Below are 27,816 nucleotides of genomic sequence, written 5' to 3' on the forward strand. Positions count from 1 at the left end.
AATGGATGAAAATGTATTCTACTAATTATGTTCTATCTAAAAATCTTATATCTAAGATGAATGTCCTGATCCTTTATTGTTACTACTTACAATAAAAGTATTTTTAGAGAAGTGGTAAATAAGATTAGAAGTTATAAGGGCAGGGAAATGAAGCTTCCATTATTAATTTGTGCCAGAAACAAACATAGTCTGTGCTTTTTCTTGTGCTTTATCACATGTAATTCTTCCCGTGATATTTTTAGGTATCTGTTACTATTTTTTCACTTTACAGATGAGTTAACTGAGCCTCAGAGAAGTTAAGTCCACTTGCCCGTGGTTACATGACTAAGTGAAATGTCTGAGACCAAGACTCTTTTCTTTCTCTTTGCTCCATGCCGATGTAAACAGTAGAATAAAAATTTATCCCAGAAATTCAAAATAATTCTAGAACTCTTTGACCTAAAAAGTGTTGTTTTCAATAGTTGTTTTTCTGTTATGGCAGTGATTTTTACTTACAGGTCCTAAAAAAATTTTAAACTTCTTTAAAATGATTTTAAACTTATAGAAAAGTTATAAGAATAGTATATCTCCAATATACACTTTATCGATATTCATCAGTTGTTGGCATTTTGGCAAATTTGCTCTTTCTCAAGGGATGGACAAACTGACTTATACATAGGTATTTTCCCCTGAACAATGTTAGAGTAGATTACAGATATGCAGATTACAGACATTCATATTTAATGTGTATTTCCTAAGAATGAGTATCTCATGTAACCATAATATTGTCAAATTCATGGAATTAACATCGATACAGCACTTTACCTAATCAACAGTTCATATTCCAATTTTGTCAAGAGTCTCGACAGTGTCCTTTGTAGCTGCTGTTTTTGTGATAGAGGACTCCGTTCAGGATCGGCTCTTGTATTTAACGCTCCTGTCTCTGTATCTACGTGTGTGTGTGTGTGTGTGTGTGTGTGTGTGTGTGTGTGTGTGTACACATATATATATGTATATATATCAGCTTTATCTTTCATGATATATTGACATTTGTTTTGAGAATACTGGCCAGTTATTTTATAGAATGTTCCTCAATTTGGGCTTCAGTTTTTCTTAGGATTTGTGTGTTTTTCCCTGTGAAACTAAACCAATGATGTGATGTTCTTCTCAGAATATCATACCCAGAGGCCCGTGTGCTTTTGCCCCTTGTTGGTGAGGTTAATTTTGATCATTTGGATAAGGCATTGTCTGGTTTCTCCACTGTGTAGTTATCCATTTTTAGCATAATTTTTAATCCCCAGTTTTTAATTGGATCATAGAAGAAAGAAAAAATAGGCCATGAAAACCCAAAACTCTTAGTGGTTTAGTTCATACTTTTGATTTTATGTGGCTTGAACTGTCACAATTATGCAGTCCAAAGGATTTTTCATTTCTTTGTTTTAATCTGTTCTAAATCTTTGAGTTATTTTTAATAGTTTTTAATTCTTAGACCTTATTTTTATAAAGAAAATACTTTAAATTGAATGCAGTGACAAGGGAAACTAAAATTGGAAAGGCAGAAATTTATTTCATTGTGAAGTGCCTGTATATTTACACAGCAGGTAGTACGTGTAGAAGTTTCATCTTCAAAAACTGTGCAGATCATAAACTTGTGTTAGGTCAAGAGGAGTTAGAGAAACTTCATGGATGAAATATCTTTAATTTTTAAGGGAATTCATAGGTCGTGAATGAAATATCTCTCCTAAAACACCATCATACTCACCAACTCTCTCTGGGTGTTACTCAGGAGCAAGGCATACTATTGGAGTAAAGAATACATGTGTTCTACATTCCTGTACTGCCTCTCCTCTTAACCTGTATTAACTGGGAAAACCACAAGTAGCCTCTTAAACTGCTTTCTTTGAGCTTTGAACTTGCTATTTTAGGACAAACACATACAAAAACTATAGAGGAAGAATACTCCATGTAAATTCCATCCAGCACCACAACGTGATGGATATCACTGGGGCCCGTACACAGTTAATGCAGAGCAGTCACCCATAGCTCTCTCCCCAGCCAGCTTGACGTTAATGCGTGGCAGAGAGCGACCCTCTATGTTCTTCATACCAGTTGGTGGAGGATCAGTCAGATCAAGTGAAAGTCAGTGTGTTCCCACAAGGTTTAAAAAGTTTATCCGAATAGATGACATGGCAGGTGCCTGAAATGCTCTCTCTTTTATTGAGGAACTTAAAGACTGCTGTGATCTTCTGTTAGCAGCCAGAGTGCTACAGGGCCAGGCTGGAGGCTGCGAGGAGACTGCTGGCCCTTCTCACCTGTGTGCCTTCACCACAGCAGCCCTAGTGCCCAAGATGACCAAGAACACAGCTTTGGGGAGTCACTTAAGATTCTTGATCATTTTGGTAGTCAGACCTGCTGCTGTGTTAAAAATCATAGTTAAAACTACAGTTAGGATAATATGAATTAATTTACCTAGTATCAGGTAAGTCCCTCTATTCAAGGGCCTAGACTGGATGCTACACCACAAGTCAAGATGACTCCTAGGTGTCCCTTACTCTCAGGGAAAGTACACTCCAGAAAGGAAGAAAAAGATGACACAATGGTGATAATGCAGGACAGTATATGTTGAAAGTGTGCCGAATGCTTTAAGAGTGACACAGAGGGCTGTTAAAACTTGGAGGCTCATGAGTGAGATGTTCAAGGTCATTGTCCAAAAAAGGAACTTTTATTTTTCTAATTTTTATTTATTCACTTGAGAGAGAAAGACACACATCAGTTTGTTGTTCCACTTATTTATGCATTCATTATATATGTGCCCTCTCCAGGGATTTAACCCATAACTATTAGTTTTTTACTATATGAAAAACATGAGGAGTGAAGTACAGTTTGTTTCTACCAAATGTTAAGAGACTTAGTTCTTTTGAAATTCAGGGTTTGTAGTGAATAATGAGAAAGGCTTTCCCAGGTGGTTTGGGGCCAGTCACAAGAATTTTGACTCTGCAGTTAGTTGCATCAGGACTCACACCTTGTCAGGTAGTGACCACAAGCGGAGCCACCAGAAGTGTATTATCTGTACTCCGTAGACAACATCCACTGTTGTGATGTTTCTAGCAGAGGAGTGACACAATTTCAGTAGTATTTTAGAAAGATGAAATTAAGAACAATATGCAGGATGCATCAAAGTAGAGAAAGGCTGCAGACAGGAACTGAGAGGGAAAAAAGAGTGTGGCCACGAGATCAACAGGTCTGAGCGCTGGTGGTGAACATGAGAATATGCAGAAAAGAAGGAATGAGGGAGGCTCTGAAGGAGCACTTCTGACTTGTGAACTGGGTGGTGCTGCTGGTTTCCACCTTGTGTAGCACTCCCCACGTGCTAGGCACTCTTCTGGGGCTTTACAAATATTGATTCATTTGATCTTCACAACAGCCCTGGATGATGACAGTTCTTATCTCTATCTTACATTGAGGAAACTGAGGCACAAAGAGTGTAAGTAACGTGCTCAAAGTCACATAGCCAGTGATGGCATTAGGATCTAAAACCAAGCATCCTGTCTCTATACTCTGATTCCTAGCCACTCTATCTATAATAAACTATAATGGCAAGGGAGAAAGAAAAGCAGTGCCTAAAATAAAGCTCTAAGAGGCTTAATTAACATAGAGAATCCTCAATTTCTATTTTAAATGTATAGAATTTTAGAGCCAAAGTTTTACTCATATAAAGGCAAAATGCTTCAACCATCATGGCAACCATAAAGATGTAGAAATCTGTGCTCACTGAGGCTTGGTGAGATAAAATGGTTACCCAGTGCTTCATCCGCGGGTGGGCCAGAATGGGCGAACAGTCGGGACCTCTGGCCATTCGAAGGGCGTCTGTGAGTGTTCAGGCCAGGCTCTGGCGCTGAGTCTGTCTGCAGCCTGCCCCCAGACATCCCACTTCTCTTTCCCAACAGTCCCCGTGTTTTCTTTCATTTCAGGACCTGCTACAAACGAGGTCTAGAATCTAAGCCTTTCCTTATTGTCCCCAAACTCCTTTTTCACTTTGATTTTTTATTTTTTTCACTAATGTCTATTGAAAACAGGAGAGAAACAGAATGAAAACTTTGAGGAAATTTACAAACATTAAAAAATATTATAGTCACTCATCTTTAATTCTTAAGTATCTTGCTAGACCTTGTTGTCATTGTCCTAAAAAAAAGAGTTTTCAGGAAATATGTGTTGGGCCTTGATCGGGATGGTATTCTGAACCTCTGTGGCCTGCTGCCTCTCTTGCTTATTCATCATGTTGTGCCTTAACTTGGCTTTGTCTGTGTGTCCTTCCACAGGTCTTGTGGATGCTTTCCTTCTGACGTAGAGGCCTCAGAAAACACTAAGTAGCACAGACTACATGAAATTGTAGGCACATTATGTGCCTGGTACTCTTGATCCCAAATATCACTGCACGTACAATCAAGTGGGGAATACTTTTTTATTAGAACTCTTCTAAGGGAGAGGGACTGTAAGTGGGTTGAAACTAAAACTTTGAGAAGCTCCCTGAAATGGGGCTTCAGGTTTTCAAAGGGTATGCTTGTCACTGTGCTACAGACGGAGAGCCTAGTTCACTCTGTGTCTTTTGGTTTAATAGAGAGGGAACGAGCTAGGCCTGTGCCCATCTACTACTCCCTTCCGTAGACGGAGCTGCTCCTCTCAAAACATCAGATATTTAAAGAATATTGGCTTTCATGGACACCAAATGGGTAGTTTATAAGAGGCCTTCATGTCTCCATAATCTAGTCTATGGTTCTTAACATTTTTTTGAGAATCTCATTTTATATATGTATAAAGTATTTATAACATGCATACATATTCACTTTTCCCAGCAAAAACAAATTGTGAATATGTTTGGGGAGTACACAGATTGCCCTAAAGCCATCCATGGCCCTGGCAAGGACCATTGCACATAGTGATTTTTGTCGCCCAACTGGCTCACTTTCTGGCCACAGTAGAACAGCCACATTAGGCACTTCCTGGTAGACGGCAGACCCCAACAATGCATGGTTGGGGTGGAATGGAAAATTAAATATTGGCTGGCCACATGATTGCTGAAGACACTGGAGGACAACAACTTTGAGAAATTGGTTTATTCATGAGAACTTGAATATCTGGTTAGTGAATATGCTCCATATAAACCTAAGAGAATAAAAACAGGTCAAGAACAAAGATAGAACTTCCAGAATCTGTGCTCACAGAGATCTGGGGCAGAACAAAAAAGAGACCACTACAAGATTGGTGCGATATGACGTGAAACTAAAAAGAACTCATAAAAGAAGTTTATAAATGCCACTTAAATACAGTTGAAAGAACTGTATTTAAGGTTACATAATTGACTGGATTTTTTAATATTGTTTGGAGTTTGAGGGTGTGTAAGTTCCATCAGAATGTAGTCATCATTTATAATGAAAAGAGTGCAGCCTGATCCTAAACCACCAGCTTAAAAAGAGCATAACTTGTGTAAAAGTTAGGAACTGCAGTTATTACCTCCAAATTTCTCTCATTAATGCTTAGCTCTACAATGCTATTTTTGTCTTGGAAATGAAACTGTTACTCAGAGCTTCAAGAGTTAATATGATGTAAAGAGTGTTAAACGGTGCTATATACATTGTCATTTGTGGACACGGCATCATACCTTTGCATCCTGATGATGTATTGTGCTGCTGGGAATTAAAATTGTAGCATTAATTTTCTTGATTTTTAAAATAATAAAAGCAAAAAAGAATAATCAGCATTCTTTATAAGGCCCACAAGTGCTAAGGTGAATATTACAAAATTCCCAGGCCTTGAGGAGAGTCTTGAGGGAACTAAAAACTACGCAGGAGTTTCTTAACCTGGGCTAGCCCATGCACAGACTTCCAAGGCTCTGGAAACCAGCTGAGGCTGTGTGGAACAGTTTAAGGGTCTGTATAGATTTTTTTTTCTGGGAGGAGGGACTCATTGGTTTTCATCAGATTCTTAAAGGCATTCTTATCCCACAAAAAGTTGACGACCAATTATATGATATCTCAGTTAAAGAAAACAAAGAAAATAAGCTTTCTAAAAATAACCTGTAAAAAAACAAATTCAACTGAGTAAATTTTAAAGATTTTATTGGCTTTATTCAATGACTCATCAACTAGGGAGGACCCAATGCAGCATCTAGAAAGGAGCTCTGAGGAGCTGCAGAATGTGGAAGACTTTCATAAGCAGAAGGAAACAGGAACAAGGAAGTTGCCCTGGACAAAAAGTGGGCGGTTATTGCAAGGTTACTTTCCGTTAGGGATGGATGGCAGTGGCCTGTCCTGCAGATGACCTGACTAGTGCTGGTCAGGTGATTCCTGATTGACCGGTTTAAGATGCCATTTCTGGAAGGGCCAGAAGTGTAGTTAACTTAAATCTTAGTTTGCTGATATGGGGTTTACTTAAGCAACTGCACTTTGGGCCTGGTTTGGTTGGGTTTTTTTGTTTGTTTGTTTGTTTTTAACAATTGATTATTAAAATCATCTATACTTAGTAATCTTTTAATCTTTAAGGGCTGGGAAGTGAACAGTTAGGAAACTTAAATAAAAATAAAATTTAAAAATAAACTTCTATTTTGTGGTTATTAGAAAAAAATAAAATAAAATTCCCATGTCTTAAAAAATGTGCTTTCAGGCTCAGGGTGATGGCAAGAGTGATAGCTATGTGTCCGAGCTCAAGAGCAGCCAGACTAAATCAGAGCAGCTAGAAAGCTACAGAAGTACCTTCCAGAAGATGAAAAGAAGAAATACTTAGTGTAAACGAAACTTCCTGAACAGTGATTTAGATAAGTGGAAAAGAATTTGAGATTGAATTAGCAATAAATTTGTATTAAGTTAAGCAAATGAAGAAAATGACTTTTTAGAAGTCCTATGTAGGAAAGAGTATACACTCATAATTATTCCATAGCTGAATTCAAAATAGCACAGATGTGCTGCAGTTACATTGGGAAGTGAAGGCAGGAGATGCACACGCACATGGGGCAGGCATGGGAAGGAATGGAAGAAAGCTCATCTTCCATCGTGGGAAATCAGTAGATAGTGTCTAGTACTCAAATATTAGGAAAAGCAATGAAGTTATGTTATTTAACAATATAGTTGTACAAATACCAAAGTAATAAGCTGTAAGAGTTGAAGGTAGTTACTTCTAACAAAGCAGAAATGGAAAAGGAAGCTGGGAAACTATTGAGCTGGTTATTGACTCTTTTAGATTATATATGTGTATAATTGATTTGGGAAAACAGCTGGAAAAGTAACCAAATGCCTCAGGGGATTTAGGGTTAACCGAGTTGCCAAAACCAAACTACATACCCCCCAAAAGACTACACCAAGGCAAATTCTCCAACCTGGGCACTTGTTTAGGTGCACATGAATATAATGACTTAAGAAGATTAAAAAAGAAAAAGAAATAAAAAGAATATATGGTATTTCTCTACAATTCATAGATTGATAAAGAACTTCCAATATTGCTCTGAAATTTTAAAAAAAGTTTACAGTCAGTTGCTCTTGGTGGTGAAGGAAGCCAGTAGATCCAGTTGCTGAGTGAAGGGAAGGAGGTTACAGTGGACCCTGAACAAGGTGGGGTCAGGGCCCTTGACCTCCTTGCCGTTGAAAATACAAGTGCAGTGCCCCATTTGGCAGCACACATACTGAAACTGGAACGATACAGATATTAGCATGGCCCCTGCACAAGGATGACAGGCAAATTCATGAAGTGTTCCATATTTTTTGGTCACAAAGTAATCATGGGGATAAAGCATAGCATAGGGAATGTACTTAATGATAGAGTAATGACTGTGTTGGGTGCCACATGGGTACTAGACTTACCAGGGAATCACTCTGTAAATTATGTGAATGTCTAACCACTATGCTGTATACCTGATACTAATGTAATATTGAATGTCCACTATAATAGAAAAATAAGTAAAAAAGAAAATATATGTATTATTTGACTCCCCACAAATTTAACTACAAAGAGCTTACTGTTGACCAGAAGCCAAACAATTAACATATTTTGTATGTTACATGTATTATGAAATATATTACAATAAAGTAAGCTAGAGAAAAGAAAATGTTATTAAGAAAATCATAAGGAAGAAAAATAAATTCACAGTGTTTATTGAAAAAAAAGTCCTTATGTTATTCCATGCAGTTGAATCCCATGTTGTTCCTGGAATCGAACTGGCAACCTTCCACTTTGCTGGACGACGCCCAACCTACTGAGCCACACTGGTTAGGGGAGTGCGTAATTCCTTCAAAATGATCACAGTTTATTCAGCTTCTAAGACACTTGTCATTTTGCATGCATGTTAAACCTACAGGCCTCTTTGAAATACCTTAGGCTCCTCTCCCATTGAAAAGTACAAAGCATACAATGTACACAGTAAGTGGATGGCAGGGTCCTTCAGTGCTCAGCTCTCCCTTGCTGAAGAGGAAAGGAGAGGAAACAGAGGCAGGAGATGAGAGATTGACAGGCGGATGAGGGCGGTTCCCGGGCTGATGCACAGGCCTGCTCTTGTCCCTGAGGACAGATGTGCTTCAGGTGATGGGCAGAGGCCTCCGTAAGAGTGGAGAGCCTGGCCGATGGGACAGCAGTTTTTAGCCCCCGAGGGGTTCTGTGGTGGTGGAGTTAGTGGAAGGATCACATTCGACCTATTTTCTCATTACTTAAAGTGGTGAGGCCTGTACTCATGGGTTAACTTCTCTGCAAGCTCTTCTGTAACATGAATGATATGTAAGTAGCTTTGTATGAGGTATTGGCATGGACACGGGAAAGCTCAGCTACCTCATGTTCCTCCTGCCTGCCCTTCACCTAGTTTCCTAGGCCCTGGAGCCACCCCCAACCCTCCCACATGTACATTTCTGTACCCTTCCTGCCAATGGTTTAAAAGATTGCTAGGCTTAGAGCCAACCTCAGAAATCTTCATCCACTGACTGTCTGTGTAGTAAACTTGCTTGACCACACAAAAAAGAATCGACTGATTTCTGAAGTGATGTGAGGACAAGCAAGTGGAGAAGATTGAGCTGTATATTAAATTGTCTTCTGGTTATTAAATAAAGACTCCTTTATCATAAAAGCCAAAGATAAAAAAGAAAATGTGTATGTTTAATATATGGAACAAAAATAAGTCTATTTTTGACATAGTACTTGAGGAGAAGATAGGTCAAAAAGCCCAGCCACCCCTGAAATGAATTTTAGACTCTTAATATTGGTGTGATGGGACAGAGAGAGATATCAGTGATGGTTGCACTGCTGATAGAAATGATTTTTTTACAGTAGGTGCTAAATTAGATGTAGAAAGTAGGAGAGTTATCAAGCCTACATTGTCATGTCTGACCTTCCAGGTCCCAGTCGAGGAATCATAATAAAAACGAGTTGTGGGCTTATCTGGAGACACAGCAATAACGGGCACAGAGCAATTTTCAAGCTCTTCTCCAAATGGGGTGACTGCAGGGCTTATTCGGGGCCATGAAGGAGATGCATTGGTTTTGATCAGTTTTTAGAACTATATAGTGGCTTATCTGTGGGTCAGAGAAATTTAGTTTTCTCCATTCTTTGTTCATCATTTTTCCCCTTAGGGGCTATGTGGATTAGCCTCTGGAAGCTGGTATGAGGCTCAGAGCGTTAACAGAGTTCCTGCCGATCCAGATTGCACAACCTGCATTTCACAATGCTGAGCGCCCAAGCTCATCCTCACTGGATGTCAGATTCAGTAAAGGCAGTTACCATATCTTTATATATAAAAGGAAGAGAAACATTTAATAACAATTCAGAAATACATGTAATTCCAGGGTGCTAATTAGAAAAAACCACACTGCATTTGTTGTATCCACTTGCAAAATATTACTCTCACAGTCACACCTCTAATATAACTTCCTACTTTTGATTTTTTGTGTAATTGTATAGTGCCTTACTAAAATAATTGTCAGCCCTGGTTCTTAAGCAAGTAGGAAAAAGGTAAATAAAACCACTTGTTTCCAGCCTCCCTAATTTCAAACAATTTATAATATAGTAAGACTTCGAAGACAAAAATAAAATCTGTAGTACCCAGAGAGAAGAAAATTTGTTACCCTGCACTGTTTGCTAGTTGTGATGATGGGACAGGCTTAAGAGTTTTAGCACGGTAACTGCTAATCCTTTTAAAATGCCACTGAGAGAATAGTTATTTTGTCGTAGATTAAAGGAATGTTTTAAGTTTTAGAAATAACAGTGAAACCTTCACAAATGGGTAATATTTATGTCTATGAATTGGTCTAGATAAACTACAGTTGTGGGAAAGAAAATGTAACAAGAATTAGATTAAAACCTTTCTTTTTGCCCTGGCTGGCATAGCTCAGTGGATTGAGCGCGGGCTGCGAGCCAAAGTGTCGCAGGTTCAATTCCCAGTCAGGGTACATGCCTGGGTTGCAGGCCACGGCCCCCCGCAACCACACATTGATGTTTCTGTCTCTCTCTCTTTCTCCCTCCCTTCCCTCTCTAAAAAATAAATAAATAAATCTTTAAAAAAAAAGTGGACCAGTTGATACCTTTAAAAAAAATCCTTTCTTTTTTTTTTTTTGTCAAACTGCTTAGCTTCAAAGTAACTGATGGGAGGAGGTCCTTGGTGGGGACATGTCTATTCTTGTGCTATCGGGTGTTTAGAATTTTACAAAATGTAGTATCTAGTACAAGGCAACAAATCAGGAATTTGACTACATTCTGAACTGTCGCTGGTCACTATCTTTATTTATTTATTTTTAAGGTAAGGGCAGTCCGTGTTATATAGCTGTGATTTTCTCCGTTCTTAATATTCCTCCATCCAGCAAAAGGCACTGGAAGATGTTGCCCTATCCTGTGTACAGCTGTCAGAGAGAGGAGGAAGCTTTGTGAGAGAGCAGACATGTTTTTAAAAATTGTGCATAAATATAAATTGATTCAAAAGCAGAATCCCAGGGGAAACAAGGTCAAATTCTGGAGTTTTTATAATTATCATCTTGAAGCACCATTTTTAGTTATAAAAATAATGTTAACGTAAGTTTCTGTTGATTTACTTACCTGTGTAAGAATCATCCCTTGTTACAGCTATTTGGTGATCTGTATTAATACCAAAGGTTATTACCCAGATTTGTAAGAATTCATTTAGTATAACATTTAGATCCTTACTGTGTGCTGGTGGCTGGTTAAGTATGGAGTGGGTCAAAAGTATGTTTATACTTATTCGTACAGAAAATAATGTAATAACTAATAAATAGTAATACAAGAATAAACTGCTTTGCATACTCACAACTGTAAGCCAACTTTTGCCCCACCCAGTATAGTGATTGTTTTTTCTCTCCACTAGATTGTAAGGTCTGTTGAGTCCAGTGGCCTGCTTTCCATTTCTTCAGGACTCACAAGTGAATGGATGTGTCATTCAATTAGCATCTAACTCAGTTTTAGAACTCAGAGAATGGATTTCAGATACAGAGGGTGAGAATAGAGACAGAAAACCTGGTTGAAAAGCTGTTTGGGGGCATTAGAGCATCAGCTGACTAATCAAAGAGGAATGAGCAAGGAATGCTGAACACCCTCAGTGCACAGATGGCATCTAAATTGCTCAGGGCAAGTGGTTGGATTAATATAGTGTGGGGAGCAGGAGCTTGTGGAGAGAAGGAAGGACAAAGAAATAGGGAAACGGAGTTTACTGAAGTTGAAGGGTTTTATCACAAATTGAAGCCTGGAGAGAATGGTGATTGGGTGGACAGTTTGAGGGTCTAGAAGGTTCAATGGAGTAAAACCAAAATGTTTGGGGATTAAAGGGTTGGCAGCGTTTCTTGAAAAGCTCAGGTTTGCAAAGCACTGTAATAAAGTGTTGTGGGAGGAGGGGGCAGAGGTGCCATGCAGATGACCAGGTCGTAGTTTCTGCCCTCAAAGGGGTGTTGGCACACAGTGAAAGTGGTCGAGATCTCTGTAAACACTCTGTAAAAAGGTTCTTTCCATTTGGGGGGATCCAGCATGAAAGAGGTGATCTTTGAAACAGGCTTTTCAGATTGAATTTGACACAGGAAGATGGTAAGGAAGACGTTCCAGGCAAAGGGGATAAGCTTATTAGTAAGACATGGACTCAAGAAAATATAAGATCTGTCAGGAACAAGACATTGCCTTTCATGTTAGTGGGGAAATGTGGCCATGCCACATTTGTACTATATGTAGTACATATAGTACCTGAAACTTGATTCGCTGAGCACTAGGGAGCCCTTGAAGGTTTTTGAAGAAGAGAGTGGCATTAGATGACCATGCACTAGGAAACCTACTTTGACCTCAGTACAGTGGTGAGTTAAGCAATGGTTCTATACCCTGGCTTCACTTTAGCGTCACCCACAAAGATTGTAAGAATTTCCAATCCCAGGCTGCAGCCCAGAGCAGCTAAATCGGAATCTATGGCAATGGAGCCCAGACTCCCGTGTTACTAAAATCCCCAGGTGATTCCAATGTGCAGCCAGAGTCACACACCAATGATTTAGCACAGGGGTTGGGAAACTTGCTGTAAAGGGCCAAATAGTCAATCTTTTTGGCTTTTGTACCATTTCTGTTGCAACCATTCAGCTCTGCCATTGTTTCACAAAAGCAGCCTCAGACAATACATGAAGGAATGAGCATGGCTGTGTTCCAATAAACTATAGAAATTTGAATTTCACATAATTTTCACGTGAAACCAGTAAGTTTTGTTCCTTTGTTTTTAGCCATTTTAAAGTGCAAAAACAAATCACAGACTATACCAAAAACTAGGTGGCCATCTGTATTTGGTCCACAGATAATTTTTGCCAGCTCTTGATTTAGAGGGTGAAAATTGAACCCAGATAATTCACCAGGGGGCGGGGCGGGGCGAGGGGATATTACTACAGTAATCCAGATAAGAAATAGCACTAACTCTCGTTTGTGGTCCATTTTAAAGACACAGTGAAAATAAGTGATATTGAGTTGGTATTTATAGCAACTCATGTTCTTATGTGCTACTGTTGAGCCCCCAGAGGTTGTCACACAAGGGAACAGAGCGAAGCAACGTAGTACTCAGTACCCTTGTACTTTACTTGGTCTTTAACTTTGCAAAAATTTGTTTTGCATTGAAAGGCTGTTTCTTTTCTAATTGTGTATAATGGCTACTCATTTCAGCAACATTTGTTGCTGCATAGTTAAGTCTCCTTCCTTTCTTCTGTGCCAGGCCTGCCTTTGTTGCTAGAGAATGACCTTTCCTTGCACACAAATTTTCTCTTTAGAAAATAAGGTGAGTTTGATAGGAAGATATGGCTACTTACATTTTACTTTATCAGTTATCACTGAATTAATGCAGAATTTCCTATTTGCATTTTCTTCCAGCATTTGTTGTGTAGTTAAGGACCTGCCAGGGTAAATGGTGCCATGCTCCTCTGCCACCCCCACTGTGAAAATGAGAGGCTGATTGTTACACCTTCCATTCCACTAAGGTTATTTTAGGAACCATAGGCTGCAAAGAAGCATTTCCCACTGATATCTACTGTGTTTCAGAATCAGTGGTGCATTTCCACATTTACCTGGTTGTTTCATTTGAATACCGTTACAGTTGGGTGAACAAACTCACTTTATCTGTCTTCTAACTTCCACTGTTAGAATTCTGCTGTTTTAATGTCCTCTAAGAAATGCTTACCCTGTCCACCCCAGCCCCCCACCACCGCCCGCGGAGATTTGAGAAACTGAAGGACCTGCTAACTCTCCCTGATTTTGCTGTAACTGGAGAAAGAGAAGGAAATTCAATACTGAAGTCAGAGTCAGCAGCATTTATAGTCACCTCACTTATCTTGCAGATCTTACTAGAGAGGAAGAGGCAAAAAAAATGTGTAGAGTCAGAGCAAACTTGGAAAATTTTCTCTACTGTCCTCACGTCTTTCTCGTAGAACATGAAGGTATATGTACCTTGTAAAGCAACAGCAGATGAGACTTGGGAGAGTTTATCTGTTTTCCCAAGTATTTTTGGTTATTTCATCACCAGACATATTTGACATCATTGATTTCTAAATTTTGATGTTTGTTTAAATTCCAAGGACTTGTTTTTCCTTCTTCCTGGTGATCTGGAATGATTATCACCTTAGGGACACAATCCAAATATATACAATATAAAAGTAAGATTGTGATCAAGTGCTGATAATGTCAAGTGCTTTTAATTAAGCTTCTTGATGATTTATACATTGATAACAAAATAAAGGTTCAGGCTTATTAAATTAGCTTTCCATTTATTTTTCAGAAGCACTCCACCAAGTTAGGAACTAAATATATAACTGCAGCCCGTTCCCTTCAGCCAAAACCTCAATGTGCCCCAGAAGAATTCCTGTGTAGAGTTCATTTTTACATAAAGGAAGAGGTTAGGAAATAAGGCAGAGCCTCAAACAATATCGAGATTAAGAATGAAAATGCCTGATAGAATTCAGAATGGCAAGAGCTGAAAGACACTAGAGAATCCATCTGGAAAAATAAAGGTTATCAGCTGGAAGAGAACTTTAGAATCATCTTGGCTAATAGTTCTCAACTTTAGCCGCACATTGGAAAACGCAAGAGCTTTTAAATAATAGACTTGCCTAAATCTCATTGCGCTGATTCAATTAGCGCCACTGGGGACTCAGACTGGAGCAATGGTGTATTTTAAAGACTCCCTGATGATTCTAACCTGCAACCAGAGCTGCAACTACTGGCCCAATCCAGCTTCTTGATGTTACACATGAAATCCAGAGCAGATTTACACATGAAATCACAGGTCAGAGACTATTATTTGCTTGGATTTTAATGTCAGTCTTCTCTCTCTTAGCTCCTTCATTCTTATACTCTGTGATCACATCCCCTGTCCTGCTTTAAACTTTATCAATGGGTTCCTGACTCCCAAATCTATGGTCCACATCTCTCTTCTAGCACCACACCCTTCTATCCAACTTCCTTCTCATCTCTCTCAGTGTCTCACAGCCAGCCACCTGAAACTCATTATATTCAAAACTGAATCTCCCTAGTCCCCAAATCTTTTTTTTTTATTTTTGTTTTATTTTTAGATTCCTTCCATCAGCATAAGGCACTTCACTCTCCTTGGCTATCTGAGCCAGAAATACTGGGGGCCCCGCCCGCTCTTCCCTCCCTGCCCTCCTGCCCAGTCAGTGACCAGGCGCCGTGCATCCTGCCTCCTAGCTGTTTCTCACATCCATCCCACCACCCTCCCTGCCCCTAGCCTAACTTGCTAAGTTGTAATTTATTTTCAGCCATTGCAACATCCTCTCACACCATCTTTGGCCCCCAGCCTAGCTTCCTTGCTCTGTCCAACACCATTAGGAATTATTTCTCAAACAGAAATTTGACCATTTTGAAGAAACTGTCACATATTTTGCATCATGTGCACTAATCATTTAGCCTTTTTTTTTTTTTTTGACTCAACAAAACTCCCTCCTTTTCTCTTTATCTCTGTGTACCTATTCCTGGACTACTTTCTTAGAGTTGATATAAGTGGCTTAATCTATCTACAGACTCAATTCTTTTATTTTGGCTTTTATCAGAAGCCAAACTTTCCAGTAAGCTATAATATTTTCCCTCTTCAACCACGTGCCGTCCCATTCTAGACTGAGTTTAATAGGACCAATGTTGCCTACACCCAAAAGACTGGAACCTAGCCCTGCGGGAAGTATGATAGAAGACCCATGAAGAAACTCAGACCTACGTGATCATCAGACCTCATCCTTAGTAGTTACACCTCTTTCCTCTTAAGATTTTCTGGCTACGTCTTTTCTTACCCCTGACTTCAGCGAGTCCTGTTGCTCCTTGCTGAGCACAGTTCTCACAGTGATTCTCTCAGCTCCTGACTAGTTCTTCACCAAGGATCCCTGTGACTCTCTGTCAGTCGTTTGTTTCTAGCTGACACCTCGTTTCAGCACCTTTGCCTCCGGGTGTGGTTCTCTGACTTCCCTTCTGCGTGCCTGTCCCTGGCATGTGGTAACTGACCGGTCCTTGATCTGTAGCCTTTACTGCCTGGAATTTGGGTATTTGTTTAGGGCCTAACTCTCCCAGTCCCCACCACACCATCAGTACCTTGTTGTCTCAAGTGTACCTACATGTCTCAAAGGTCAGCTGTGCAGACCTGTCTACTTAGTAAGTTATCTTGGTTCCTTATCTTTTCACTCTTACTTTCCTGCTGCTTGTTGCTGTTTGATTGGTTAACCACCTCTTAGTCTGTTTTTCAGAAAGGGAATGGGGAAAATGAGTTCATTGAAACTTTCCTTTCTTAGCACATCAGTTATACTTTAAAAGACCAAACAGACTTGCCTGAGAGTTTGCAATATGCATTTACAACTAATCCAAGTTAAAACAAAAAGTCTACTTTCACATAACACAATACTACTTCACGGACAATGTGTCTTACAATAACCAAATAACCCTAATTCCTTCCTCTCATCCCTCCTGTTGTTGCTGCCATTCATCTTATATATAAACAAGCATACATAATTAAATACATCATTGTTCTTGTTCTTTGAATAAACCGTTATCTGTTAGGTCAATTAAGAATAAGGATAATAGCCCTGGCTATTGTGGCTCAGTGGATTGAGTGCTGGTCTGCAAACCAAAGGGTTGCTGGTTGATTCCCAGTCAGGGCACATGCCTGGGTTGCAGTCCAGGTCCCCAGTGGGGAGCTGCATGAGAGGCAACCACACATTGATGTTTCTCTTCCTCTCTTTCTTTCCCTTCCCCTCTGTCTAAAAATAGATAAATAAACTTAAAAAAAGAATAAGGATAATAAATGTTTTTATTTTCCCTGTACTTATTTCTTCTTCAATGCTCTCTTTTCTTTATGTAGATCTGAATTTCAGACCTGTATTATTTTCATTCTCTCTGAAGAATTTCTTTTAACATATCTTGCAAGGGAGGTTACTGACAATAAATTCCCTCAGTTTTTCTTTGAGAAAGTCTTTATTTCTTTTTCACTTTTGAAGGATAATTTCACAGGGTATGGAATTCTGGATTGGTAATTTTTTCTCTCTCAATTCCTAAATATTGTATTCCATTCTCTTTTTGTTTACATGGTTTCTGAGGAGAAGCTGGATATAATTATCTTTGTTCCTGTATAGCTAAGGTATTCCCCTTCCCCACCCCACCCCACCCCGGCTTCTTTCAGGATTTTCTCTTCAATTTACTGTAATTTGAAAATAGTATGCCAAGGTGTCCTTGGCATTTGCCCTGCGTGGTGTCCTCCAGGCTTCCTGGATCTGTGGTTTGATATCTGACATTCATCTGGAGAAAATTGTCAGTCATTATTGTCTCACATATTTCTTCTGTTCCTTTCCCTCTTTCCTCTCCTTCTGGTATTCCCATTATGCCTGTGTTACACCTTGCATAGTTGTCCCACAGTCCTTGGACATTCTGTTGTTTTCAGTCCTTTTTCTCGTCCCCTTTTGGTTTTCAAGGACTCTACTGACATCTCCTTTAACTCAAAGAGATTCTTTCCTCGTTGTGTCCAGTTTACTAATACGCCCATAAAGGCATTCCTTGTTTCTTAGTGTTTTTGATCTCTAACATTTCTTTTTTGTTCTTTCTTGGGATTTTCATCTCTGTGCTTACAGTGCCCATGTTCTCTGTTTTACCCATTAGAGTCCTTAGCATATTAATCATAATCCTTTTAAATTTCCGGTCTGATAATTCCAGCATCTCTTCCATATCTGGTTCTGATATTTGCTCTGTCTGTTCAAATTGTGTTTTTTGCCTTTTGTCATGCCTTGTAAAAACATTTTTTTTTTTGATAGCTGGACATGATGTACTAGTTAAAAGGATCTACTATACTCATAAATTGACCTTTAGTAATGTGGTGAGGTGTGAGGGGAGAAGAAACCTAGTATATACCTTTGATTAGATCTTAATCCTTTAGTGAGCCTGTGCCTCTGGACTGTGAACTTAACAAGTGTTTCTTAGCTTCCCCCCCCCCCGCCCCCATCTTAGATGGGACAGGAGGGAGGTGGGCTGGAGTTCTGCAGATGTTAACTTGTTAGGAATCTAGACATTTACCAAATTTGCATACTGTCTCATGTTTTAAACCAAACTGCAACCCATATAACTTCAAGACTTGGCACAGGGTTACTTTTTAATCAGCTCTCGACTCTGTGGCCTGATCCTTGGGATTAGTAATAAAGGTGACTTCAAGGTAGGTGCCTCACACCCTTCTGGGAGAGACGTTTGCCGCACGCGCTGTACTCTGGCCACCCTCGTTACAAGTTCATCGCACAACTTGTTTAACATGTTTACTTTTTAAACACTTGGAGAATTAACAGGTGGCTGCATGACTGAGGTGTTTGTTTTAACAGGCTAAAAAGTGGGAGGTAATTTAGACACACACTATGATGCAATAGGAAAATACCTAATTATTTCCATTTTTGGCTCAGCTTTTAGTTTCAGTTAAAACTGCTGATAGCAAGGCTCAACAAGCCTATGGAGCAGCGAGTCCACCTAACACCGCCTTTATATGAGAAACCGGCTCACTAGCAGTTGTGGTTACTCCAGTTATCTGTACGTGCAGCCCTCCCCTTGGCTGGAGTTCTAGAACTTGGTAAAGGGTCTCTTTTCACAGTGTCTGCTATTCGAGTTTTGATGTGAATATAGAAGGCTCTGGAAGCCCCATATCTATTTCAGCATGCTCTAGATGCCAATGTATGGCATTTTCTGTCTGAAAATAGAATGCTCAGAAGGTAAAATCCTGAGAACAAGACAGCTAATTGTTCATTTGCCTGGTATGTTCACCCTGATGTGTCCAGATATAGGTTATGATTGGCTCTCAAACTGTCTTCATTAAGCAATTAGAAGGAGTGAGGAATTTTGCTGGATAGTTGTTCATTTGGTTTGGGGTCAAGGGACTATTGTTAGATGCGCACAGGGTTAAAGATAGGGATTCAAGGTCAGGATGACTGACTTTTTCTTTAAAGGGCTACATAAATGCTTTAGGATTTATGGGCCATGAAGCTTTCTCGTAACCACTCAGATCTGCTGTTGTAGCATGAAAGCATCCATAGATGATGCATAACTGAATGAGTGTGGCTATGTATCAATAAAACTGCATTTGCAAAAGCAAGTGGTAGGCTGGATTGGCCCATAGCCCTCATGTGTCAACTCCTGTCCTGGATCCCAGAAGATATACCACTAGGCTATATAAAACAGCAATAATTTTCAGCTAACTGGACTAATACGTATAACCTTGAATATTCATAGGCAAGACTTCACTGTACTTGTATATAACAAATTTGTTGTCAGGAAAAAAAAAGTATTCTTTTTTCACTGGCTTCTTTGGGAGCTAATCCAAATAATGTTTTTATTTATCAGTTATACCCCATTTCCTTCCCAAAATAATTTGGGTAGCTTATAATAAAAGACATGTTCAGCTATCAAAATATTTTGATACATAAAATCAACACCCACAAAGAAGGACATAGAAAACAGCCTCTGAATCTTTCGTATCTATTGCCAAGTCAGACTGGTAGCTCAACCACTGCTGGGACTGAACAGACCCGGGGATACCTCCTAGGTTTCATTCTGCTTTGCTCCTTAGTTTATCTTCTCTAGCATACTTTCCCTTCTGAAAAAAAATGTCCCCCATGTTTTATGTTAATCTGCTACCAAAGAAAGTGTTAGTATCTGTCATTTTTCTTCTGGTTGAAGTATAAGCCAAGAACTGTTAAACCAACTAAGTGGGTGCATGGGAAGAAAAGACAAAATTATAAGCCAATGAAAACTGTGGTGGCAAGTGACCTGTTCAGAGTAGATTCCAAGGCTCATAGAGCCAAGGGACTGTTTATCCAATCAGTTAGAGATGCAACTCCGCTGTCTGGGGGAAAGTGATGTTTCATTACTTTAGAGTTTGATGGTCAGAAGCACACCTGAGAGGTAGACCAGAGGAGGTGGGGATTCTGGCTAAGTGGCAGGGAGAATAACTTTCAGTGGGTGTCAGAATGCGGAAACCAGACCAAATGATTGGAAAGACTGCCAACTGGAATTGTGGCTCCAAAGACTGTTCTGAAATAGGGAAACTAGTCTGTGGGAAAACCGTGATTATGTGCAAATGACTATGATACAAGGTCTTAATTTGTAGCAGACTTGAATGCTCAGCCAAGTGGCTACAGAGGATCAGGTGGAACCCAGGGGGATCTGCTTAGATCCCTGGCACTGGGGAAGGAGACAGACATACTCATTCGGACACTGGAAACATGGATACCAGGAAAGGATTCACTCTCAAGTGAAGGTCAAAGAAGCTCATTTACTTGGTAGTTGGATTAAAATGAACAAAGTAGAACCAAAAGCAACACGGGCAGAATTAAAGACAAACAGGCCACTATCCTGGAAGAATTTTAACATGTGGTGATGTCTAACTCTGTGAGGTACCAGAAATAAATTCTATAATTGACACCTAGGAAGATGTTTGGTATCTGTTTTAAAAATGTTTTACATGTTCTGTAAATTTATAAATGTTGCAACCTTTAAGTGGAACAGAGAAATTAAGATTTTTCAACTTAAGCTGCCATTTCTTCTCTCATTCACTCTCGGTGAGAAGACAAATCCATGCAGTGTTTGTGAGGAGGGGGCAACATGGCTTATCTGTCAAGGTAATAAACACGCATACTATTTGATCCTGCAACTGGACTTTCATGATTTAACTTTAAAAAATCTTTCACGCTCAATCTGGCAGATATTTGTGCAAAGATAATCATTATAATTTAAAAAATTGCAATGAATTGCCAAAAAAAGTTTCAGATTTCAGAAGTTTGGGGATGTGAGAACTCTGTATAAAGGATTGCAGATCTGGATATATAAGCCTTTAAGTTCAGCAAGGATAAACTGTGAAGTGGAAAGAGTAGGCTTCAGAACAGTGTACCCAGAATGCCTTCCTTCTTTGGAAGTGATAGTAATCAGTTGTGTGTGAAGATACATGCATACCAGGTCTAGAACCATACACAAAATTGTTCGTGATGGTTATGGCAGATGTAGAGATTACAGTGTTTGAGAAAATAAGCTGCTTCTTATGGTCAACTAGAATAAGGAACCCCACATTTCTTCGTTCTAACACTGGGGAGCTGGAGGGGCAGAGGGGACTTAAAGTAGTGCCTGGGTTCAACTTGAGAACAGTGTATCAGAAGCGAAAAGCAGCTTTGCTTTTCACAACTCATATGAGGTTGAGGTGTCATCATCATGTTACAGGGTGCAGCCAAGAGGTGGGACCCCAAATAGGCATTTGAAATGGGGTCCAGAACTCAAGGTGTCCAGGAGATTTTAAGGTGTCTTCACCCCTTCCCCCACAGGTGTGAGTTGGGGGGAAGGGGCACACAGAGCAAGAACATGCAGGGCAGCTTTGCAGCTAATCCATGGCATGGTCATTTAGCATACCTATAGCCTTTGGCTGGTCACTTAGATATGCTAAATAGCTATGGCCATGTTCAAGGCCAGGGGGATGGAAAGGGATCTTCCCCCCCAGATGTGACTGGGGGGGAAGGTCCCCCGAGTTACAGCACCTGGGTGGGAGCTTGGAGATGATTGACTCCAGGACATGGGGCCATGCCTGCCCAGACTCATGATGGCAGCCCAGTAAAGCTGGAAAGATACGAGTTCTGGCATGTGAAGCCAAGTGTAGGAGGAGTCGGAAATGGGGCTGCAGAAGAAGATTGGCGCGGGGGATTTAAACCCAGACACGACAGCCATTAGGAGAGAACCATGTGGCTTTAGCAGAGTGGGAAGGACCTCAGCCATAGAGGAGAGAAACATGTGGCTGTGGAAGTGCAGAGAGGATCACGGCCATTGGAGAGAGAACCACACGGCTTTAGCAGAGTGAAGACTCCCACATCCCTGAGAGGGAGAACCACGCGGCCTGGACAGAGTGGGGACCCCCACAGCTTTAGAAGGGGAACCACCACTTGGTTTTAGCAGAGATCCCGGCGACTCAGCTGTGGGTGCCGGGAACCCAGGGAGGTCTCCCAGTCAAGATGGAGTACTAACTGGGAAGAACCAGAGGACTGCCTGAGCCATGGACTTCTATTTCCTTTCCTGAGATACGGTACTCTGGACTGGGCAAAGGGGGAAGGAAGGAAGGACTGTGTCTGTTTGTGGGTGTTTTAAGGGACTTTAGGATTTTTGATAAAGACATTAGGTCACTACTTGAAGTTTGTATAGCATTAAAGAAACATTTCCTTTCCTTTTCACAAATCTCTGGCATTGAGAGACGTCTTTCCTCGGGCAGCGGACATAATGGACCCGGGGGCTTCTTTATATCGTCCCAGGCCCCCCTTGTTTGTTCTGTAACAATCACAGATACTCACAGTCATGCCTGTCTGACTCGGGCATTTCGTTTATTTGCTCATGTAGCAAATATTTATTGAGTGCCTATGTTGTGTCAAACACCATGCAGGGCACTCAGACTATATAGCAGTGACAGGGCAGAGGTGACCTCACGCAGAGGGACGCAAGCTGTGATGAGGAAGCCTGAAGGATGTGTATTGTTTAAATGGACGCATGCAGGTGCCCAATTGAGAGTAACAGCAGTTGGCATTATGACGAAATTCAAACAGTTTTTTTCTTGTCACTTTTTTTTTCATTTTAGTCTCTAAGTTACGTATTTATAATAGAGTTTTTGAGGATCAATGTTTTAATTATGAAACCTTCTAGAAAGAGTTTGTTTGGCAGGTCTGTGACAATGACCCACACAGCCATCAAGTAGCTTTGGTTTCTAATTGCATCCACACTTCCTGTATTGACACTGCAGCCCCTCACCCTGCACAGGGAGGAATCTCTAAATAAACATAATCTTAAGGTAAGTAGACAGAGAAATAAATATAGATATGTAGATGTATAGATGCATGTGTGTGTTTTGCCACTTATCACAAATGTTTGTGTTTCTTTCCACAGAAAAAGCAAAGAACAAAAGATCTTTCTCGGGTATTTCATTCTTACAGTCCATATGATCACAAGGTAAGAGCTGCATGTGATTGATGCATTTGGTAGTAGAAACGTCTTTCTGAATGTATGGCACAGTCTTTCTGGGTACATAGTGATTTTATAGTATACCTACCAATTTTACTTATACTTCTATTTTCATTTTCAACGCTATGTCTTTAAAAAAAACCAGAATATTTGTATTTTGAACTAAAATAATTATATTTTATTCACATTAAAATCTAGTTACATGGTCACTGAAATCTCAAAGACTAAGAAGATAGGTTTTGGGGTGTTTTTTGGTCTGATTGGGTTTTTCTTACCAAACAACCCAGTGATGGACTTGGCTTTTGAATTGGTACAGATAGTTGAAATATTAACTCCCAGTTCTTGGTTCTTCATTGCTCCTGATAGAAAGTTATTTTTCTAAATAAAAACCCTCACAAAAAGCAGTGTATAGCATTATGTCTGAGATAACCCTGCCAATACTTTTGCTACACAGAACACCAAACAGTGGAGTGGAACTCTGTGAGTATGTCCCACAGATGTGCCCATGGCCAGTCTTCATTCCTTTATACCACATGCTCTCCACTACCTGTATCTGAAGAATTTCCAGGCAGCTTTTCCCGTATTAGTACTTCACTATGCATTTGTAAGAGATAAGGACTCTTAAAAAAACAATTTATAACTGTTTTTAAAGAAAATGCTCAGTACCACATCTTCAGAGGGAAATACATTGCAAGATTTCTGAGAGTTCTACGAAACTTCTTCACCATGTAAGTTTCCAATAAATCTATTAATTTGAGGTGATTTCAGAAGCAAACAAAAATTTGCACAGTTGAATTGCTAATATAAACTTAAATCTTTTGCTGTGAATTTACAAGGAGACATGTGGTGGGGATTTTTTAACTAGCCAAAAAAAGTAGTGTGAAAACTACTTTCCTCAGTTGAGAATATGAAGATGTCTGGATTCAGGAGGAAAAAATTGTGCCAGTTGTTCATAGAAGTTGAAAGAATTTGAATAGTTTCTAGTGTTCCTATAGTGACCAATTAACTTAAGCACCAAAAATTTTTAAAAGATGTGTTTATGCTCCTCCATGTCACCCTGGCTATTTATAAGACTAAAAAGTATATCAAGTTACTTTTTTGAAGTTAAATCAATCACTTTGCAGAATATAGCAACTTGTTTGAAAGAATTTGAGAGATCCTCTAGGTTCTGACAATGCAGACAATGCAGACGGAAGGTGCAGACTGTTGAGTAACACACAAAAGCAAAAGGAATGAGATTGGCCAGATTTCTGATGGAAAAGCTGAATTTTTAAATTTTTTCCTAAGATTTTTTTTTTAATTTTTAGAGAGAGGGAAAGAGGGGAAGAAAGAGAGGGAGGGAAACATCAACATGTGCTTGCTTCTCATGCACCACCCCCTACTGGGGACCTGGCCTGCAACCCAGGTATGTGTCCTGACTGAGAATCAAACCAGCAACCCTTTGGTTCGTAGGCCAGCACTCAATCCACTCAGCCACACCAAAACAGTTGAATTTTTTTTAGATGAAGCTATATAATGAACATAAATGCAGCAGTGGCTAAAGTTAACATTTAACAACAGCAAAACTGTGACAAATGTTTTGCCTGACTTGTCTATAATTTGCCCACTTCTAACATCTTTTTAATTCACAGTTAAGGGAAATTCCACTATTCTTTTATTAGAACTCTTAATGGAATTTAGCCATTTGCAGCTTCTACCAGCTTCCTCTTCATATCCTTTGTGGCATTGTATCAAAGTCACCTCAGATTATTTTGGCTTCCCTTGTGAAGACTTCATTCCTCTACAAATTAGTCATCAGGCAATGAGGAATTGAATGTAAGTGCTAGATGGGGTTCCTTTTGATCTTTGCTTTGAGATTGGTAATAAATTATTATAAGTAGCTAGACTACTTGGTGAGTGATTTTTGAAGCTTCCAAGGTTTGGCCTATTGGCATTCTGTTTTATTCGTATGTGTAGTAAAGGAAAAGGAAAAAATTTCCTTCTAGGCAGCTCTCCTGCCCCTTAGTCGCCTCCTCCCATTTTTCCAGTTCTATCTGGGCAAATCCGTGTTACTTTTAACCTTGTCTCTTGTTGATCCGTGTCCACAAAGACTGAAGTCACAGGGACTGAGTAGCATGGACTCTTTTCTCAGTCTCAGAATGTTCCTTTTCCCCCATAAATAAAATGATAGAGGACTGTGATTCAAGTTACTTTGTCATTTTAATTAACCAGTTATATTTAAACAAATTCATTTTCTAGGCAGATAAGTTTTAGTTTAAAACGTTTTGTAAGAGGTGGTTATGGTTGGCTGAAACATGTCATGCTCAGTGAGATTTCTGGAGTGACCTTTAGGTTAAATATGCACATGTATTGTAAATGAAAGCTTATATAAAATAAAGTATAGGCTGTGTGGGATTTGCTTTAAAAAGAGTTCAAGGAGGGGAGTGGGCAGGGGAGATTAAAAGATTGGCCCTGTGTTGATGATTATTGACACTGAATGATGGGTTTGTGGGGTTCATCAGCTCTACTCTGTGTTTATTTTCTGTGATTGAAATATTCCATAATAAAAAAGATGCAAAAGTAAAATAAACTGTGGTCTGCTCCCAGTAGTGAATGTTATGGCATTCTTTTCCTTTCTAGCTAAATTCCTTTTATTGTTAATGTTCCCCTTGATGTGAATTTACACCACAGAAGGACTATCCGCATTTCAGTGGGTTCATTATGCTGAGTAAACTCAGAAATGAAACTCCTGTCCTTACATTGGCAAAATTTCCTGGGGCTTCATCCCAAATTATAGTGGGTCACTTAAATGATAACCTTGCTTACTAGAAACTGTTAAAACAGTTGTGATTACAAAGGGTAGTTAGTGCAACCGTTTCGTTCTCTGTGGAGCAGTTGTGTTTGCTCTTCTTTTTTTCCCCTCAACCAAAATCCTCCTGCCTGACCCCCAGACACAGGACAGTCACAGGTTAAACAAACGTGGTGTTTGAGTCAGACCAGGTGCATTTCCTAATGTCCTGCCCTAAAGCTTTTGTTTGGGTTGTAAATGGTCAGTTGGTTTTCTCTTAAATGCTGTTGCAAAAAACAAACAGAGTTTAGGACAGAATGTGCACTCAGAATGAGCCTTAAGGAAAATACCTGATTTATTTTTTATGCTCTTAAGACAAATTTTGCTGGACACTGGAAGAATTTCCTTTTGGACTGTTATCTCTGGTTCCATGCCTATTTAACTCCTTTTTCAGGAGTTCTTACAGATTTATGCAGAAAGACTTTAACCAGAGATAATTCCCATTTATTTGCCCATTAGTAAAGGAAATTCAAAATACAGGTAATATGATGGTATTTTGTGCACTATATTTATTCTGTTGCTTTATTAAACATAATAATTGTAGCTTATAGTTTCCAAAAACACAGCATACTAACCAGCAGGAAAGTTCAGGGCCACAGGTCTTCTAGGTCATAGAAAGCGAACTTGGAGCTGGGTTTTTCCTTTGGATAAGTCACAGGTAAGTAGACTAGGGTATAATTAGAACATTTTTATGAAAGTTATGCAAATTAGCATGTGCTTTCTGTAGCTTGAAAGAAAATATTGCTATGCCTTTAAAAGATGTTTCTCTCTTATTACCCTTCCTTTCTTCTTTTCTTTATGGTTAGATTTGATCAAAGTTACGTGTTCGGGAACTTTAGGGTTATTAGCCAAACACAGGTGTTTATAATCTGCTAATGTAAAAAGCTATTATAAATGTGAAAATACTTGGAAAGAAAAAACTAGAAAATTTTGTTTAAGTATATAGTAGTTTCTTAACATCTACAAAGTTGACAAAGTTCCTAAACACAGTTAATCTGTATGAATTCATAGATAGTAGATCATTAAAAGGGAGTCTTTAACAGGCTGTCACTATTATAGTTTCTGTATTTTGTGAAGTAGTGGGTTTCTCATTTTCTTTTAATGACTTGTTATTTTAATAATTTTCTATGTTTGAAGACATAATTCAATGGACACACAAGAAACATTACTATATAGCTCCTGCATTGACGAAGTAAGCTTTTCTTTTGGAAACTAATGTTATTTTAATAATTTTCTACCTGCATAGACATATATCAGTTGAACTGTAAACAAATTCATGTGTTAAAAAAAGACAACCGTACTTGAACAATAAAATAATTTTTAAAAAAATTTTAAAAAACAGCTATGTATGAAGACCGTTGCTAAGCTAGCGTATGAGTGGGATGGAAAACGAACGTGAGTGCTTTACTCAACCCAGAGGTTTTGCGTGCTGCCATCTTAGGTTTGACTGAAACACAGCTCAGACCCTGTGAGTGAGCTAGCCTGGGCCCAGCCTGGCCGAGTTACTGTTGCATTCTCTCTCTGCACCTCATTACTTCTTCAGTCCCCTATCCACAAACAGACCACTTTAAAAAAATAGTTCTAGCAAACAAAGATGCCTGGTTTCCCAAACCACAGTCAACCCCTAGCAGCAGTTAAAAAGAGGGTGGTTATTGCTTTAAGAAGTCAGAGCTTCATTAAGAAGTGGCTGCACACTAAATGAAGGCAAGGCCAAGGCCATAAAAACTATAAGTCATTAACAGAGGAACTCTAAAAGTGCAGCTGCCCAAGACCAGTTAATTTGGACCCAGATGCCCAAATATCCCCACATATTTTAATAGTTCCAGGGTAAAATAAATGGGCCTAAATTACATCAAGAAACAGATGTTTTGTTTTAAAGTAGTAGAGATGTGTATAACCTATTTTTAGAAACGTTGATACAAGAATAAATTTTATTTATCTTGAAACCCTCTTAGAACAGCTGGTTAAGAATGTTGGATAAGTGAAGTATTACTATAGAGTTGTTTTAATAAAAGAAATAG

General features: G+C 39.3%; 1 protein-coding gene and 1 non-coding gene across 4 annotated transcripts in view; both read left to right on the plus strand.

The window, feature by feature from the left end:
- The window catches only part of CDKAL1 (CDK5 regulatory subunit associated protein 1 like 1), a 651,862-nt gene that overhangs the window by 496,922 nt on the left and 127,124 nt on the right, over window positions 1-27,816 (plus strand). For all 3 annotated transcript variants that reach the window (XM_045847145.1, XM_045847147.1, XM_045847146.1), the window contains one exon: window positions 22,894-22,956. In XM_045847145.1, coding sequence (XP_045703101.1) covers window positions 22,894-22,956 — 63 coding nt within the window. The remainder of the gene's footprint in view (window positions 1-22,893; window positions 22,957-27,816) is intronic.
- On the plus strand, window positions 7,628-7,731 carry LOC123824083. Its single transcript, XR_006786647.1, has one exon. It is a non-coding gene; the product is annotated as a U6 spliceosomal RNA (small nuclear RNA).

The sequence above is a fragment of the Phyllostomus hastatus genome, unplaced genomic scaffold, assembly GCF_019186645.2.
Source record: "Phyllostomus hastatus isolate PE091 unplaced genomic scaffold, TTU_PhHast_1.1 phas_contig_524, whole genome shotgun sequence".
Taxonomy (NCBI): Eukaryota; Metazoa; Chordata; class Mammalia; order Chiroptera; family Phyllostomidae; genus Phyllostomus; species Phyllostomus hastatus.